Below are 18002 nucleotides of genomic sequence, written 5' to 3'. Positions count from 1 at the left end.
AGAAGCATTGGGATGAAACTGAAGCAACCCCTGACAGTTTCACTGCTGTCCCTGGGGTCCTAGAAGCAGTACAACAGTTCCTAGCACCTTGTAAACATCAAGGAAGCCATCATGTCCAGTTAAATTCATTCTGTTGCCTGGGAGGGAGAACACAAACACCTGCAGTATGGGAGCTGTCTCAGGTTTTACTGCTTCAAATTTGGAAATATCATCTTTGCAACCACAGGAGCTACAGAAACAGTTGTTCATAAAGAAAAAAATAAATAAATAAATAGCTTTGTGCAGAAATGGATAGCCTGTATCCCCTTCTTGTGAGAAAAAGCTTCCCACTCACACCTGGCAAGTGGCTGAGCTCCCTTCTGAATGTGGGAGGCTACTGCAAAACCTGCATGAAATGACAGCTTAATGAAAGCATAGAAATTGTTAACTTTCTACAACTTTAAAATAGATTTATTATATAGGATACAACAACAAAAAGAGCTAATACTTAGATTGCATTTAATGCATTTAATCGTGATTTTATGTATTTCTTTTTTCTAAAAGGTATACAGCAAAGGATTGTGCATCTCACAAGACTGAAGGAAAGCTAGACCTGGCAGTAGATCTCATCTGAGGACAAGGACAGGAATAAAGGTCCTTTTATTTGCTCCATCATGGAAACCTGATAGATGATCAAACTTCTTTTAGCTGTAATCTCTATTCTACTATTAAACACAAACGATTTTATTTGCCCATTTTTTTGTTAATTAGAAACAGTAACCCACTGTGGTAATAACAATACTCTGCCACGTTTCATAGCCTTTTTCTAATTAAAAAGAACAACAGCCTGAAAGGAGAATAATTTGTTCTCTCAAAAATTATGCTAATACAATGTTGGATTTGGCCCAAAACAAGAACTCATGTTTGAATGCTTACTAACTCTAAAATTAAAAAAAAAACAAACAAAAAACAACCAACTTCAATTTAAAAAGCTCTTATTTCTACCCCTCATGGTTAGAGCACAATCTAAGCCTTCTCATTTTCAGTTGTGCTAAATATTTTGCTGATGATCCCTTTAACAGTCAAATGATCAAGGTCTTATACAGGTAAGATGATTGCACAGAATAACCTGGGAACACCTTTTAAAACTCTTCATGCTTGTACTGAGTATCTTCTTTAGAACCTACTAGGAGCTTCTGCCTGAAGAGAGTACAGCAAGCATCTGTTCACACAGAGTGCAGTTCCACATGTTCAATACACTCTAACCACTGTTTTAGGTATAGTAGAGCAAGTGATTGATTCTCTGCAATCTCTTTATGAAACTTCTATACCATCATGTAGTTAGGAAGGACAGTGAAAAACCTAGTTCACTTACAAAACTTTTACTGAGGTAAAAGCAGCAGAGGACTAATGACAGCATAAAGCAGCAAGTACAGTGCTGGTGACAAAAGGGCAATTTTTTGTTTTATAACAACATATTAAAAAACTTATTCTACTTTGAACCTCAACCTATCTGTTACAGGGCTAAACAATTTTGGTAGTGATTGCTCTTTGCAACGTTACCAAACAAGCAAATTTTCTATGTTAGATAACATCATAGGACTTCTACAACTTGATTCAAGTAAGTTTGTATTCTTTTAACACTGTATCTTGGATTTGTGTTTGAAGTGTTTTACCTAATTATTCCTATTTATTTCCTCTGTGACAGACTGGTGCACAAGGGCTTTGGTCCTTGTACTTTTTTGTTTTTAACACATGTGAAAAGATCTACTCCCTGTAATAAAACTGGAGAACAGTATCAGAGTACACAAGGAAAAGAACTCTACAGCACAGAGATGCAAGCTTCCAACTGAGTGTTGCAATAGAGGCTGTATGTCTTGGTTTTTCAAGAATGAGTCTTGCAGATAAATATACTCAAACAACTTGACTTTTTCAGAGGTGCTGACCTCTTGATTTCAGCTATAAAGAAAGCTGATGAGTACTTGAACTATTTATGTAAATTCAAATGAAGGTGTCTGGAATATTAACTTTGGCTACATTACAAGAAACATAAATAATTTACACTAATAACAATAAGATCATTTCACATTACTGACAGAACACTTACAGTTTTGAAACACACCCCCACCTCCACAGAAGGAACCAATATTACTATATGCTTTGGGGGGAAAATGTAAATTCATTTTAAAAGCCATTCATTTCTGCAGCATTTTTCCCCATGGGTGAAGATGGATTCTTATTCTATGAGGCCCCTACTTTAGGTTCTAAGTAAAGGATTCACAGCTTGCGTCAGCTTCCATCCTAACAGCTAGGACAGCATACAGACCCAAGAGACTGAAACCAGAAAAACCTCAGATACCCCCTGCACCTCTTTATGACTTGAACTGTAAAGCAAGTAAGACCTTGCATGACCTTTCTGAATGTCTCCACAGTTTTTACTAAAACACTGTTCCAAGGAAACTGGCTTACCATAACATCTCAACAGGTACCGGTACGCGACTGTTGGATCAAGGCGCTCAGGAATCAGTTCTAGAAGTGTCTCAATCCTCTTTGCCTGCGAGATTTAATATACAAACAAAAAGAGCATGAACTTGAAACCTTAAAGAACAAAATAAAGTCACCAAGTTCAGAACAGTGATTGCACTTTTTTTAACTGAAATTAACTGTACTGGTAACAAAGAATGGACTGTGGGACTCTAAGTATATACAAAAATTTCCTTCTTAGAATTTTGAAGATATGAAATACTAAAAGAAATGAAGCACAAAACTGAATAAATGTAATAAGGGTCTAAAATCCTTACTCAAGAATGCTAAACAGTCTACTTTTATTTTTTTTTTCAGGTAGGCAATTAATGTATCAGTGAGAATATGGCAGGCTTTCAACCAATTTAGGAAAACTGCAAAACACTCAGCATCCTTCAGTGACCTAGAGGTGAATGGTAGCTATGATCGGTGCTTAAAAGGAGTCAGATCACTAACTAATGCGCTTAAATTTGGAACCTCCTTCCCTCAGCCTCTGACTGCAGTTTCAAAAATTTTCAGGTTTTGCATTAAAAGCAGTTTATTGAAATTAAGAACATCTTTATCACACACTACCAACTTTGATATGTTAGTAAAATTTCAGCTTGATGAGCTGGGAAATTTCAGTATTTTTAGTTCTTTCTTATAGACACCAAACAATAGTGTTTAATACTTCATATTTATCATCAGCACTTCAACAGAAGAACTTTAAATCTATTAGTATTTAATAGCAATTTCCACAAAACATAAATGTGCATTTGGTTCTTTTGAAAAAATATTTATTCTAGTTTGTGTGCTACATGTCTCCTGATGCTGCTCCTCTATGAAGGAGGAATCCATATGGTTTTGCTTGGATGTTTATTTCAGGGTTTTTTTGGTTGTTGCTCCTAGTTGGGTTTGAGGGGTAGAGGCTGTTTGATTTTTTAGTGTGTACTAAGGCTTCTTTTTGTTTGTGTTGGAGTTGTTTTGTTGGCCTTTGGATTTGTGTTTTGTTTTGGGGTTTTTTGTTTACTTTAAGGGGGCCATAGGATGATGGAGGGATAAGAGTAGACCAAGCACACAGACGACAGCATTACAAATCACAGGGAATGAGTGCTAAGCCAGGAATCTAAACAGATGCTCCAACTACATACATGTCCAAACCACTACAACAAGTAATATGAAATGTGTCTTTTAATGTAAACACAGAGGCATTTTATCATCAGAGAGAGGCTGAGGTTTTAACTTGCATTTGTATTCGTACAATGCAGCCAACAGAATAAGGACTTTCAGGTTGTGATACTGAACTGGATAATGCAGTAAAACATTCTAAGCACAATGTTTGTAGGATATACAGTGTAACATGGAAAATGCAGGAAATAACTGAAACAATAGAAAAATATTAACTACACCCTCCTTTCCATCATGCAAATGTAAACTGTTAAGTAAAACCAACTCTGCAAATTAACCTTCCGCCTCCCCAAGAAACCCAGTAAAGCTGTCAACTGTGAAGTTCAAAACACTTTAACAAAGGTTGATGAAATAGTATTTTGTGACATATAAAATTGCATACATGAAAAAAATATTGTACCTGTCCAGGTTTAGATGCTGATCTAGACATAAAATGTCCCAAAGTTCTCCTCTCCTGAGCTATTGCATCCCACCTCTGAAGACAAAGAAATTATTAATATAGCAGACATGAGTAGTAAGTTACTGATAAATAAAATTACTAAGGTGACAATTTCCAATTACAGATGCTTAAAACAATATACTAATATATTACCTATTTACAAGGTAAATAATTGAATATTAGTTTGACAAGAAAACCAAAAAACCAACCACAAACCAAGTTCATTTCATGCTCTTTGGTAAACATTTTTAAAATGGTAGGCATAAAGTTTGTTTAAAACAATAGGGGAAAGAATTAAACTAATACTTCAATATACCACAAAAACGAGGTTTAGGACTGCAAAAGAATGAAAAAGAGAAACACTATTCCTCTCCAATTATACTGCCAAGCATTCACAAGTGAGCTAGGGATCATAAGGTTAATTATACATTTAATAAGGTGTCAGGGAGATAACTGCTCATTTCTTTATAAAAATTAAAATGTACAAAGCAAGTTCTCTTTAAAGTATAATTACCTACACTTATGCATACAAAGGACTGATTTCAATCTCTCTATTTTATAAAAGGCTTTAACTGAAATAGACAGGGTTTAAGAGAGAGGAAGTTCAACTTAGAAAAGTTTGAGACAGACCAGATAAAAATCAAAAATCTTACTTTAGAAACAAGGACAAAATAAAATATACAAGACAACATTCAGTGTATGTTTCTCAATGATGTCAGTCTTAAAACTCTTAACAATGCACCGTGTGGTTTTTTTTATCAGCTGCATGATACCAGTACCAAAATGCACAGGAAGAAGAATACTGTGCATATGAAAACACATACCATGGATTTCCTATATTCAACTAGTATTGTAGAGATTTGCAAACAAGAAATTTCGGGTTATACCATGATGAGTATTCTGTATAAGTAATATGGTTTACATGCTCTTCAGGGTCCAGGTGAAAAGGTGTGAAGGTTCATTCCTTCAGGCAAACAGACAAGAAATGGCTTTATGATGCTAAAGAGGGGCAAAGCACTGATGAGAGAAACTTGGAATATTTTATTACCAGTTCTAGCCATTCTCACCTACTGCCAGTAACTGCTCTGAGAGGAAAGAGTCTAGTTTGAGAAATGTTATCCACAGCTCCCTTTCATGCTGAAACATCAAATCCCTTCAGATTCTCATCAGTGAAAGCATTCTCCCTCCAGTACCAGACACTGCTGCTGTTACATAAACTTTTAAATAGACACTTAGATGCGTTTCTGAAAGCAAGGTGTCTCCATGTATATACTAATATTCTAGATTAGAATCAAAGAGTTTACTTAGATTGCTGTTTATTTTCCAAAATATAACAATGGAGAGTGATTACTCCTATCCTCCCATTAGTGGATTCCTACTAGTGGTATACTTGACCACAGAGCAGTCACAAATTAACACAGCTCAAAGTTTTTCCTGAGCCATAAAACCCCCTATTTTTCTTGTAGACACAGAAGTTCCAACTCAAACTCACCTGTAAATATCCACGTATAACAAGGTATTTTAAATTGTCCATTAAGATACAGTGTATACAATGTTGTTTCAAGTATGCCATAGAGGCATGAATTTAATTCTGTTAGATGACCACCTAGGCAAAGCACTACACAAAGTAAGGGAACAAGTAGTACACCTCATGCTGTAGCAGAAGTAACCGAACAGCTTTGTTGGTATTGTCTTGGAATATCATAAAAAAATCCCATGGTTGAAGCAGAGCTTTTTTTTTAACAGTTTAAAGTACTTAGGAACTGGTAAATGAGTAGCATGCACTATCAGGAGATGATAAGAGGCCTTGATTTGAGGCTATGCACACATCAGTCTGACTGCTGGACTGTCACCTGCTTGGATGAGCCTCCTGACAGCCCGTTTCCAGCACCCACAGCTCACCCCACCTCTTGCTTGGCTTGTCTTTAGCTCTGCACAAATGGCACAAATGCAGCTGTCTCAATTCCTAGCTCAGCTCAGATTGTGACCCAGAGATCAACATTTGGGTTTTAATGCATCTGTGACACTCAAAGAGAAAAATTTAGCTCTTAGTAAACCCTGAATACAATAATATAGCAACCAAGTGAAGTAAAGTCCATGACAAGCAATGACATGCCTGCTTCTGTTTTCCAAACTGTACAGCGGCAAGATATTATGTTTATAGCACTTAAATTAGGTGAGAAGTTGCAAGGAAATGGTTTGCAAGAAACAACTGACATCTAACAGAGAACTTGGAGAAAAATACGTGGAATATACAAATACTTCCTTTATTTCTTTCATGTTATTGCCCCTGACTCTGGCACGCACTACTACTCCCAGTACTAGAGCATAAGCTCATGCTCATTTTAGTCTTAAGTGTGCACTGCTACTCACACAGTAATTCAAATTCATCCCAGTAGCAGCCTTTGCTGCACACCACCTCTTTCTGACAATTTCTCAGTTAACCTTTGAGAGCTCTAAGCATTTCTGTACCTCTTGTTATGTCATTACCTGTATCAACGATCTGGCATCATCCACTCTGTCTGCACTGATATACTGAAGGAAAAGATCAGTGACAGGTCTGTAAATTCCAAACTGACTGGCCAGTCGTTCTGCCATCGCACCAACTGCAAAATGATGGGTACATAAGGAAAATCTTTGATTGAAAAGACACTTCTGTAAACTTCACAGGCATGATTTATGCTGACTGAGCAGGTTTTATGTGTAATAGCTTTTTCATAACACCTCTGTTATGAAAGTCAGAATATTTAAATATCATTGCAATTAACTTACATTTTTCCATAGCTGGTTCTAATCCTTCCTCAGACACCATTCTTAACAAATAGGAAATACTTCTGACAGCTTGATCAGGATTCTGTGCACCAGAGATAAGCAGAGGCTCAAGGTATTTCACAGCAGCATCAAGGTCATTTCTAGGAAAAAAGATTGAACTGGCTCAGTTTCTGAAATCAAGATTTCTAAACCTAAAGAAGCAATTACAATAAAGTTTTTGTTTTCTACATCAAGCTTGTATTTACCAGGAATAATTGATGAAAAACACATTGACCAAAACAAATTTAATCACTCAGACACTGTAAATGTGAAACACTTTATGACTGAATGAATAAACCTATTAATAAATTATTTTAATGGCCTTTGACCTGGACAAAGTTCAGGTATTCTGGACATACTTTCTTCCTCATTAAAAAAGAAGAGCTCTGCTTGCTGCTTTAGGAAAATTAATCTAAGGCAAAATCTAAACATTAACATAGGGTATCTGAATAATTAATACATGCAACTTAAGTATTTTTATGCAATGTAATTAATTATTTACCTGATTTTTCCCAAGCCTGCCTTTTTGGATGCAAAAGACAATACTGTCATTTGGCCATTACATCTAAATGCTTTTAATCTTAAGGCTTAAATATAGCAAATGCTAATAAAATAATGCAAGAAGTATTCACCAAAGTGTAAACTCTACTTTCAGCATTCTAAAAAGTTCAAATGACAACATCTCTTACCAGTCCATTCTAAAACCTAATTCAATTGAAAAAGAAAACTAAGCACAATGAATGCTTTTAGGTGAAGCAGAAATACAGTACATGTGAAAGCTATGAAAAATGCTTTGAAAACTGAACCAGAAACATGGATCAAACAATAAATGAACCTTGTATTGGAAATATCTGTAAGAATCTGTTTTTCAGAGTTATAAAGGTACAGATTGCAAGGTATTTAAGAATACATTGGCTGTGTATTATTACACTGCTCACTCTTTTCATACATCAAGTTAGTTTTGGTATGGGAAAAGAAGAATTGATGCTCTACCTGCATACAACAATTTATTTATTTATTCTTGTCACCAATCTCCATCTTAACAACTGAGCCTGACTTTGCAACACTTTTATGACATGGAAATATAGGAAAATATGCATATTATAACACAAATAATGAAGTGTCTCTTCCATCTGAAGCATTTAATTTATGCACAAGTCCATGCACTAGAACTGTGTGCCAAGGACCACTTGGATCTGCTCCCTGTGGCCTGGTGTGCCTGAGGCAATCAGGAATCTGTTATGCACTACAGAGGTCTACAGCTTTCCTGCCAAGTCAGTCACCCAACAAAACTACTTTGAAATAAAATAACAGAATATGTAGGATTCCTGAAGATTGGTTCCTGCAAAGTATATTAGAGAAGCTGACTTTGCCCTTTCTCCTCCAGGTGCTTCTCCATACAGTTTTACACAAAGGATAAACTAGCACAGTACCAGTGTATCAACTAAACCAGAAATGCACGCAGAGCACAATACTGAATTAAACAGCTGATTCACAGGATACTTGAAAGTGTGGGGATAATTATGATAACTAAATTGTGGCCTAAAGCAACAGCCAAGCTTTTATAGTTCATACCAAAAGAGAAATTTTTTAAAAAAAATATATAGATATACGCATAATCTGTGGGTGCTAAGTTTGATGAAGTAATTCCATTTTACCTTCAGATTTCACAGAGCTTTTGATGTAACGCCAAGGAAAAACTTACATGCATATTGGAACAAAGGTACCAAAGCTAAATTACAGTACCAAAGACCTTAATGCTTCACATTTATTATCCCTGTATTTCATTAATTCTCAACACCAAATTTGTTTGGGAGACAATACCAGAACAGAACTGCACACTGTACTCAACTAGAATTTTTAGTATCTGGGACACTTTCATTTCAGAATGAAATGGATAATCCAAGAAATTTCCCAGCACTCTGCAGAAAAGAATTAAATACATAGTCCTAGGAATACTTACCTTTTAGTATGAGCCAATGCAATTGCATTAGGCATTAGTGAGTCAGATAAACCAAGTGATTTTGTGACGTCTCTCAGGATGTTTTCAAGTACTTGCAGGTTCTTTACATCTCCTTTTTCTGCCAGGGCCTGAATGAGAGCAATAACTGCTGGTCTAGTAGGCAACACACCACTGTCAAGCATTCCTTTTAGAACAGCCAAGGCATCTAACAATGGTAAAGAAATAAGAAAAACAGAAATCAGACTTCAGTTCAGAAAGCACCATGCTGCTGGTATCATTAATCCTACCCTTTTAAAAATATGTACAGAAAGAAAAATTATTTAAGCCCTGCAATCATTATAGTGAATTGTAACTTGAATATATACACACAAATAAAAGCTTTCAACAATAATTTAGGTTTAAAAGCTGTAATATCTCATAATAAGAAGTATTAAGCTACTTTCAACATTGAAATAATTTGTTTGCAACCAGCTCAAGGAAATCAGGTGTCGTAAATATTCTCTCTGATGATTTTAAAGTCCTGACTCTTTTTCTCCAAACTGCAATCAATTTTTTCTACTAAAAACCAAGAATGTTGTATATTTAAGAATAAATGTAGCTTAAAAATGTACTTCATTATAGAAACTAGTATAGTACTGAGATTTCTCTTCTCAAGCATGCATGAAAGCTTTGTTTCACAAAATTTAATTTTTAAATAGAACTATGGGACACAAGTCTCCTTGCAAGAACAAAAACTCAACCCTTACCTCAGAAATTCCTAAGATTATAGCAATTACATATGTTAAAAACACACAAGGTCAGTCTCCTGTCCATCTGCCACAAATTCCCCAAACCCACAGCTGATGAAGTCACCCTTGTTTCTCCAAATGGAATTCTTGTCAATTAACATTATCCATGAGCAAACACACACAGAAAGACATGCCCCTCTGGTAAAAATCTCTTATTCCTTACCAGCCTAGGCAGGATTAATCACAGATGATAATTATAATACCAAGGGATAACACTTCTAGCATAATATACACCCACATGAACTCCACAGCATTGCCATGCAGGTACTGCAGAAACTGAGTATTACCCTTTACATGACACGAAGCAAAAACATCCCATAGGCTTAGCCTTCCTTCCCAGGATTTTTTTTTTCTGCCTCACATTCTTCTTTTTAGGGAAAAAAAAAAAGGAGCAATACTTGTGGGGAAAGATTCACAACATTGTTTTTTTTCAATCTCAGAACACATGCCAAGTTCAAATTCTCTCCTGACTAGGTGTGGACCTCCCTCTAGCGCAAATAGCCTTGTCAAGAACAAGGACAGAGAAAGATTTGAAAGCTGCATATGTGCAGCATTACTGCAAGAAGTTAGGAACTAGTAGCATAGTGGGTAATTCTGCAGGTATGATTAAGAAAACCAGCCATGCATCTTTCAAAATGCTCTCCTATAAACTCTGCAAATTTCCTGCCATGAAACTCAAATTCTGACTCTTTAAAGCTACCTGATTTTTAACAAGTTCTTGCTAGAAGATATCAGAGCTCTTAGGACTATACTTAGGGGCCTCCATAAAATTTTTTAACTGTACCATTATTTTAGTGAATTATTTAATTACTGACTGTGTACCACATTACACAGCAAAGAATGTTGATGAACTAAATGAGGTAAGTGGTAAAGCAATCAGGTTTTATACAGGTGAAAGCCACCACAAGATGTAGGTCAAACGGAGCTCACCAACAAAAGACGACAAAAACACCATGCCCAAAAATGTTTTGGGTAATCTGTGAGCCTTAGAAAATGACCAGTATGGCTGAAACACCTAGTAGCTTGTATTTTCAAGGCTTCACTTAGACAAAGACAAGTAGTATCTCTCAAATTAAAATAGAAGCAATGATTAAATGTGACTATTCAATAAAATTGTCAGATAAAGCTTGTTCAATGCACAAGATAAAAGAAAATATAATTTTGAAAAGCAATGTAATTCCACAGACTTGAGAAACTTTTCATTGTGTAAAATGTAAGATTTTTAGAATACAGCAAGGAAAAGAGTTGACGTGATAGAGAATTTAGTATGCTAGCTAAAATAAACCCATATAGTGGAATAGACTGGCAGGACATAGAAACATCACTGATATTCCAAAGAAGGGAAGAATTTTTGTGTCCAGTATTCAGGAGGAACTGGTAAAATTCAAAGCATACCAGAAAAGAAAACAGAGAAGATTTATTACAATAATCTGACAGGAAAGTCAGGTGAAGGCCTTGAAAGCTGTAAAAAAAAATCTGCCAAGAGCAAAAGGAGCAATGGCATTCACCACAAATACTTCAGCGGATAACACCTGCCAATGATGTGAAATTGGAGGCTGAATGAGGAAGAAGATGAGTTTACCAGCCACAGGAAACAGAGTACAAGTGAAAAGATGTGTCTAAATGCTCATCTTGAGTATTTCAATGTAGCTGATGTTACTTGGATGTGGGTTATTAGCACAGCTATGCATGATGGAATGAAATGAAATGTAATGATGGCACAATCAAAAATGGATTTTCTGATAGGCCTTATAAACCCAACTCAAATAATACACTGTATTTGTACATAGTTGCTTTAATGCCTAAAGGTACTGACAAAAATATGTATCAACACTGTACTTACACCTGCATGGAGATAAAAGACATTGCCCTGAAGGTACAACTACCTGCATGCACAGTTTTCCTCTCTCACACGAGTTCTACAGCCCAACTAAATAAGTAAGATGTAACACTGTGGAGCTGATTGCTAGGCTGCACAGCAACCAGTGCTGAGAAGTGAAATAAAACAACCATAAACTTTATGCACCATCTTGTTGGGTACCCTTCAGCCACCATTTTCTTCACTATCATCATTGTTACATTAAAAAACAGTATTTTGTTACTGTTGGTATTGAGAACTATTAAAAAGTATTTGATTAAGTTTTTAAATCAATATTATAATCATTTAGTTCACAATCACGCACATTTAACAGTCAATTTAACTCATCTGGTATCTCACACAACCAACACAATATGCAAGAAACAACTGCTGGGAATTGTTTCAGATGCTCTAAAGTATGTTAATTTCCAAAGCAAAATGACTTGTGCTGTGAATTTTAACGCACTTGAAAGCCTGTACTTTCTCTCGTTCTGGAGCACAAATTTTGCATGTCTGAAGAGCTGTGATTCATCTTAAGAAAACCCATCTTGTGTTAAATGGAATGGAAACTGGACTAAGTGGTCAAATGACAAGTACATTCATATTCAAGCTGTATTATAAATGCATGTACAGTAATTTACGTCTCTCAGCTACCACAAAAGGCTCTTGATAAGCAGGTAATTTGCTAAATGGACTCCTTTATCCAAGTATTCGAAGGGCGTTACAAGAAAAATCTGCAGAGGCATTAATGTGACGTAAAGGTCAAGCATTGTGACATACCTTTCAAATAATCCCGCCTAACTTGCGATATGATGAGGAGGCTGCTGGCAGCACTGTTCAGTGTGAAGCCCTTGATGTGGGTCTCAGCACTAAAAGAAGCAGACATTTAGAAAGGAATTACTGACATGCTTCTGATACGATAATAAATGGTTGAGCACCAAGGTGAAATTATAAAAACTACTGTTCGTATGTTAAAAATATTGCTGCAAAATATCGACCTGGAGACAGCTTTTGTGTTATCCTGTCAATGGTTATAGAAGGATAATTTTTTTTTGCATTCTGACAGATGACAAAGTTGGAAGTGAGCAACAAAAGAAACAAAGTACAAGATTTTTTTTAAACAATCGGTTCAGATTCTTGAATGCTGACATATTAGATGACTAAAATAACTGCATGCCCTGCATTGTTCTGTTGTATCCTAAGCGGGATACTTTTTCTTCTTTTTTCAATAGTCACCATAATTATAAAATATAAAACTATTCTTTCAGAAATAAAAATGAAACATTTATTTTCAGCACTGTATATTTTAAACATAAACTAAAGCATATTATGAACTAACACCTTATCATTTGGTTGATTAATTTTCAAATTTCTGTCATCTAAATGTATACAGGTTTTAAAGTGAACATCCTACATTTGCTGCCTTAGCCACAGTAAAATTGTATTTCACTTATCAATTCCTTGTCTACTGCAATACAAAACTTTATCTATGTACAGCAAAGACAGCCTTTACTTTAGTAACCCTGCTAAAGCTTTTCCAACACTCTAGAAATTAGTCAAGAGAGAATAACCAGCAATCACATCAGTCTCATACTACAAAATGTTCCTGCTCTTAAATGACATATAGCCAAGCCCCATTTTTAATATATAAGGATAACTTTACAAATGTTCATTTCTAGATTACAAAATCTCTACAGAGCAAAGGAGGGCATTGCCATTTACCATATCAGCAATCAAGATAAACCTCACTGATCATCTTGTGGCAAACAACTGAGCAGCCTACCTACTTGAACTTAGGGGCTGAGCGGATTGGGAGGTAAGCAGGGTCATTGCTAAATTGTTCTCCTCAATCCCAAGAAAATCCTTCACATTGCACACAATATGACTATCCTCTCAGTCACTTTCAGCCTCCCAGGCTCACAAATGCAGTCACTGGACTCCGGATTTTCTTACTCTCCCAACCAATCCCCTTAATCCCTGCCTAAGCACCCACTGCTCAGTTCCGCCTTTTTTTTTCCCTTTGTCCCATCTGTCAAAGCCCTTAAGTCAACAATTCATGCATGAGACTGTAAATTACATATAACAAAGGATTTACTTTCTCCAATCTTCCAATCTTTAGTGTGATTAAATAGATGTTAGCTACTATTACAGAACTAATCCATCATTCCAATACTCCTAAATTTCTATTTAAAACTTCTTGGACTAAACACAGTAAATATTCCTCAAAACAATTCTAGAATGTGAAAGCAACTACATTTGGGTTGACTAACAGATCAGTAATGCTCTATGATGTCTGGTGTTTGCTTCTTTCAAAGGCGGTGTAGGAGTGCCACATTGATTTCTCAAGGAAGTTCTTCAGTTCTAGTAACAGGGGACGTTTTGAAGTTATTGGACATTTTTAAGTTATAAAAATAGTAGTTATTTTTTTGCCTATGCTAATGGCTACAGTAAGACTATCTACATATTATTTACCTTTCAAATTTGGCTTCAAACAGTAAAATGAGTCATATGTATCTAAATGAAGGTAGCTTTCTTGTATTTTATGAAAATATTAGGAGCTGAACAAGTTTCAGGCCAACGGACACATTCAGGCTTTGTAGGAGTAATATCTTTTTAGTATAAGACTGGAAAAATTCTGAAGCGTCCAGAAATGTGTGTTAAACGCACAGATTTTTTATTCCTCAATCACAGGCACACACAATCACTTTCTCTAGTTCAGTGAATGACTTAGAACTTACAAGCTTTTAAAAATTATTAATAAAAGCATCATTTTTTTACTAGAAAAAAAGCCACACAGATATGCCTTGAACATGACCAATACGAAGCAGTTTCTGTCTTAATGAAACAGTAAGTTGTTAGAAGCCTCTCAAACTGTCATTATTTGGCATTTCTATGGTACAAGATGGAGTAGGAGAGTTATTAAAAGCACCAGGGCTATGATCATAGTTGGCTTTGACCAGTAACCAAGAAGAAAATCTCTTAAAAAATCCTGTTACTTTACTCCTAAACATCTCAAACTTCAGAGGCTCACATCTCCGACCTTTTCAGTCTTTCCAATTTTTTTCCTGAATTTTGAATTTACATACTACAACACTTATCTAAAGCGACAATTCTGAATCCTTAAAATACTAGGAACAAACCACTACCTTCTTTCTCCTCTTCCAATGTGCAAATTACTGCTGGTATTATGCACTTCTTTGTGCATATTCCTTACAAGTGTGTTTGAGTTGTAGAGCAGGGAAGCAGTGGATCCATGAACAAACCTTCAGTACAATGTTTCAAGCTTCTTCCCTGAAGGACCTTCCAATACATCTTTAGATACTTGAGTATTTTCACTGAAACAAAGTACCTAAATTTTATCAACCTTCTTTGTACTCCCCGAAACATCTCCCCTCCATCTTCTATTTGCAAAGATTCATCTGTTACTTGCATTACAGGGAGATCAATCTGATAAACTGATTTGGTTTTCCCTTGATATAAGCCATATATCCTGCAGGCACAAACATTACTTTCTATAAAGCCCACTTGCTGAGAGCTATTTGAAAAAGCACTATTTGTTCTTCTGAATGCAGAACTCAAACACTTTTTCAATGGAAGACATGCCTCCAGTCTAAACACTTTTAAAGAAAACATCAAAATAATCAATATTTTCTTAAACTAGACTGTTCCTGGACATAAGAAACTAAGTTGGCTCTAAAAACTAGTAGTTTTTTTTACAGTACTACCTACAGGTAATTCACCTACAGGCACTCTCAAATCCACTGTATTCATTCAGTGAGCACACTTGATGACAACCACCAGTCTTGTTTTAGTCGAATAAATTAAAAGACTTAAAATCTTTAAACTCAAATTTTTGTTCTTCTGAACTCTACACTGACACTTTAAAGCCTATAACCTGACCAGAACAAATGTTACAGGCAATAATTAAAGCAAGTGTCGTACCATACAACTCAGTAAAGGTTAATTCAATTCCTTTCCTTCTAATAATTCATGACAGCAGGTTGGATTTATTTCAGAAGTGTAAGAGTTGGATCTAAGGTTTATGGTCATCTCCTAGCCACTGGCATCACAGTCAAATGTACCATTTTGCATTTGGCAGGCAGCCAGCTGCCAGAGAGTGTGGGCAGAGTAGGACAGCAGCAGGGACAGGCATTCAGGGGAAGGCTCACGGGCAGCTAAGTGAAGGAATCTTGTCTGTTTGGATATGGCTCTAAAGAGGAAAAGGCAGACTGCCAGAAGGGTAGACTTTCAGCTCTGATGCCAAGTACATTTGTTCAGATTGTTATTTGAAATGAGTTATTAGCAATACACACTGTCACTCCAGTACCTTTTTAAAAATGTGGCATACTGCCCCATGAAACACTGGTGTATTTCTTACCAGCTCCTTATCACTAGTCATGACCTGTTTTCACATCAGAAGATAAGGACTCACCTGAAAATGATCTAGAAATTATTTAACCCCTCTCTCTGAGCCAATAAAATCCCCCAAATAAAGAAGAGCCTTACATGCGTTTCACATCAAGGGCTTCATCAAGACAATTCTGTGCTAACAATGCTTTTATAAGGAAGTCACAGGAATGATGAGACTCATATTTCCGCATTCTCCTGAAAATATTGTAGGCCTCTAAAAAAGAGTAGGAAAGACAAAAGGAAGTGTCATACTGCAAGAACACTGATCACAGAAAAATCACCTATTCATTGAAAAAGGTCCATCTTTAATGGATGTATCCTTTGCTTACATCTTTAAGCCCAGAGCTGCAGATCACAGCTTGCTTAAAACTGCCAGTATACAAACAATCAACATACACTTCTACAGGAGAAAAAGTTTGCTACCACTCTTCCTTTATATGTGGCTGTTGCTTCAATATCAACGTAGCTGGTTAGAAGGGGAAGACTCACGATTTTTAAAGCAACACCTAATTCTGGGGTATACAGTTACAGTGTCTGGTGCATGATCACAACAGCATTTAACAAATAATATAGGAGGCGATTCCAATATGGGGAGATCAAATTATTTGGCTACGACAAGATTTATACAAAACATACAATTTACAAATATACAGATATTTAGCAAGTAAACTACACTGCATTTGTTTGACTGATTAACAGTTTTATTTCATGCATTCACAATAACTGTCACTGTATGAAAAGATGTTACCAAAAAGGGGGAAAAAATGATAAGCACAGTTTTCAGTCATTTATTTTTCTGAAACAAGATTATGCAGCTATATGCATGCAGCTAGAACTGCCATCCACACTGTAACACATGCTAGAAAACTGTATTAAGAACCACAAATGATCTTTTATATCTAAACAGTGATTGCACATTTCTTTTAATGACTCATTAAATAATCCCTTTGCTAATTCAAATCATAGCCACAACCTTTGAAACTTATGAGAAATAGTTGGACTATCACCACAAATTTTACAGTTAAGCATCAAGCTTTTTCTTCTACTTTGAAAGTAAAGATGAAGACAACTCATTTGAATCTTAATGTCATAAGAAGCATCACATTAATTATACTTAGTACAGCGCATGATGGAACTTTAATCAAACCTGTTGTTATGCCTTTCTGTTTGCACCTTAAACTTCTTCAGCCAACACATATACACAAAAACCTCTTGAAATGTAGGCGCAGAAACGGCTAAGCATAAAATTTATTATTTACATCAGACTCCTACACCAAATTAATAATTAGAATTATGGCCATTGAATCTACTTTGTATGCTTGAAACTTTGTTAAATATATATATGAACAGAGATGAAGTGTACAAAAGATCCACTGTCTTCAGACTGAACTAGGATTTCACCCTGTGTTTAAATATTACTTTCAGTTAGGTACAGAAATGGACCTTGCCAATAGTGGTCATGATGTCAAGCATATGTTACCATCAATTATCACAATCCATAACATGTAAGATAACATGTAAGGAAATATATTTAATTTTTGAATGTTTTTTGGTAATGACTAGTTCAATGAAGAATTAAAAATATTTCTATCAATTTTGTTGTGTATGTCAGTCCTAATCTTGGAATGATCATGCTATTCAGATTTTTTTCTCAACTTCATTTTGCATTTCTGCAAGAAGCATATCTGAAGTATACCTAGATCAATCCTGAACTGAGATATATGCCTGATCATGTATTATCAGCTTATTACTTCTTCAGATGGCATCTAAAATTATTAAAATATATTAGCATTCAAAAGAGAAATTTCCTGGTTTCAAAATCATATTGTGTTTTACCAGCTATTTCAAGCAGAAATATTTGTTAGAAAAGTGACAACTTGCCAAGAAAGTCTCAGTTCTCAAGACAGTCAAATCTGTTTCAGGAATTGTGACTGTTTGGGATATGTGTTACATGATCCCCTAGAGTCAAGTTCTCACACTGGGGAATCAAGACAAAAATGAAAATATGACTTTGCATAAATCAAGCACTTTGGAGAACAGATTATCAAAACGTGTCAAACTTGG

At 35.7% G+C, this 18002-nt stretch overlaps 1 protein-coding gene across 2 annotated transcripts in view; it reads right to left on the bottom strand.

Annotated features, from left to right (window-relative positions):
- LRPPRC (leucine rich pentatricopeptide repeat containing) overlaps nucleotides 1-18002 on the bottom strand; it is an 86807-nt gene that overhangs the window by 2093 nt on the left and 66712 nt on the right. For both annotated transcript variants that reach the window (XM_023922757.2, XM_086878439.1), the window contains exons 30-36: nucleotides 16035-16152; nucleotides 12309-12397; nucleotides 8883-9087; nucleotides 6881-7020; nucleotides 6599-6714; nucleotides 4070-4144; nucleotides 2449-2533 (exon numbers count right to left, since the gene is read on the bottom strand). In XM_023922757.2, coding sequence (XP_023778525.2) covers nucleotides 2449-2533; nucleotides 4070-4144; nucleotides 6599-6714; nucleotides 6881-7020; nucleotides 8883-9087; nucleotides 12309-12397; nucleotides 16035-16152 — 828 coding nt within the window. The remainder of the gene's footprint in view (nucleotides 1-2448; nucleotides 2534-4069; nucleotides 4145-6598; nucleotides 6715-6880; nucleotides 7021-8882; nucleotides 9088-12308; nucleotides 12398-16034; nucleotides 16153-18002) is intronic.

The sequence above is a fragment of the Cyanistes caeruleus genome, chromosome 2, assembly GCF_971803275.1.
Source record: "Cyanistes caeruleus chromosome 2, bCyaCae1.hap1.1, whole genome shotgun sequence".
NCBI classification, from domain to species: Eukaryota; Metazoa; Chordata; class Aves; order Passeriformes; family Paridae; genus Cyanistes; species Cyanistes caeruleus.
The sequence above is the reverse complement of the archived record's forward strand: the minus strand, read 5'-3'. Positions and strand labels throughout refer to the sequence as shown.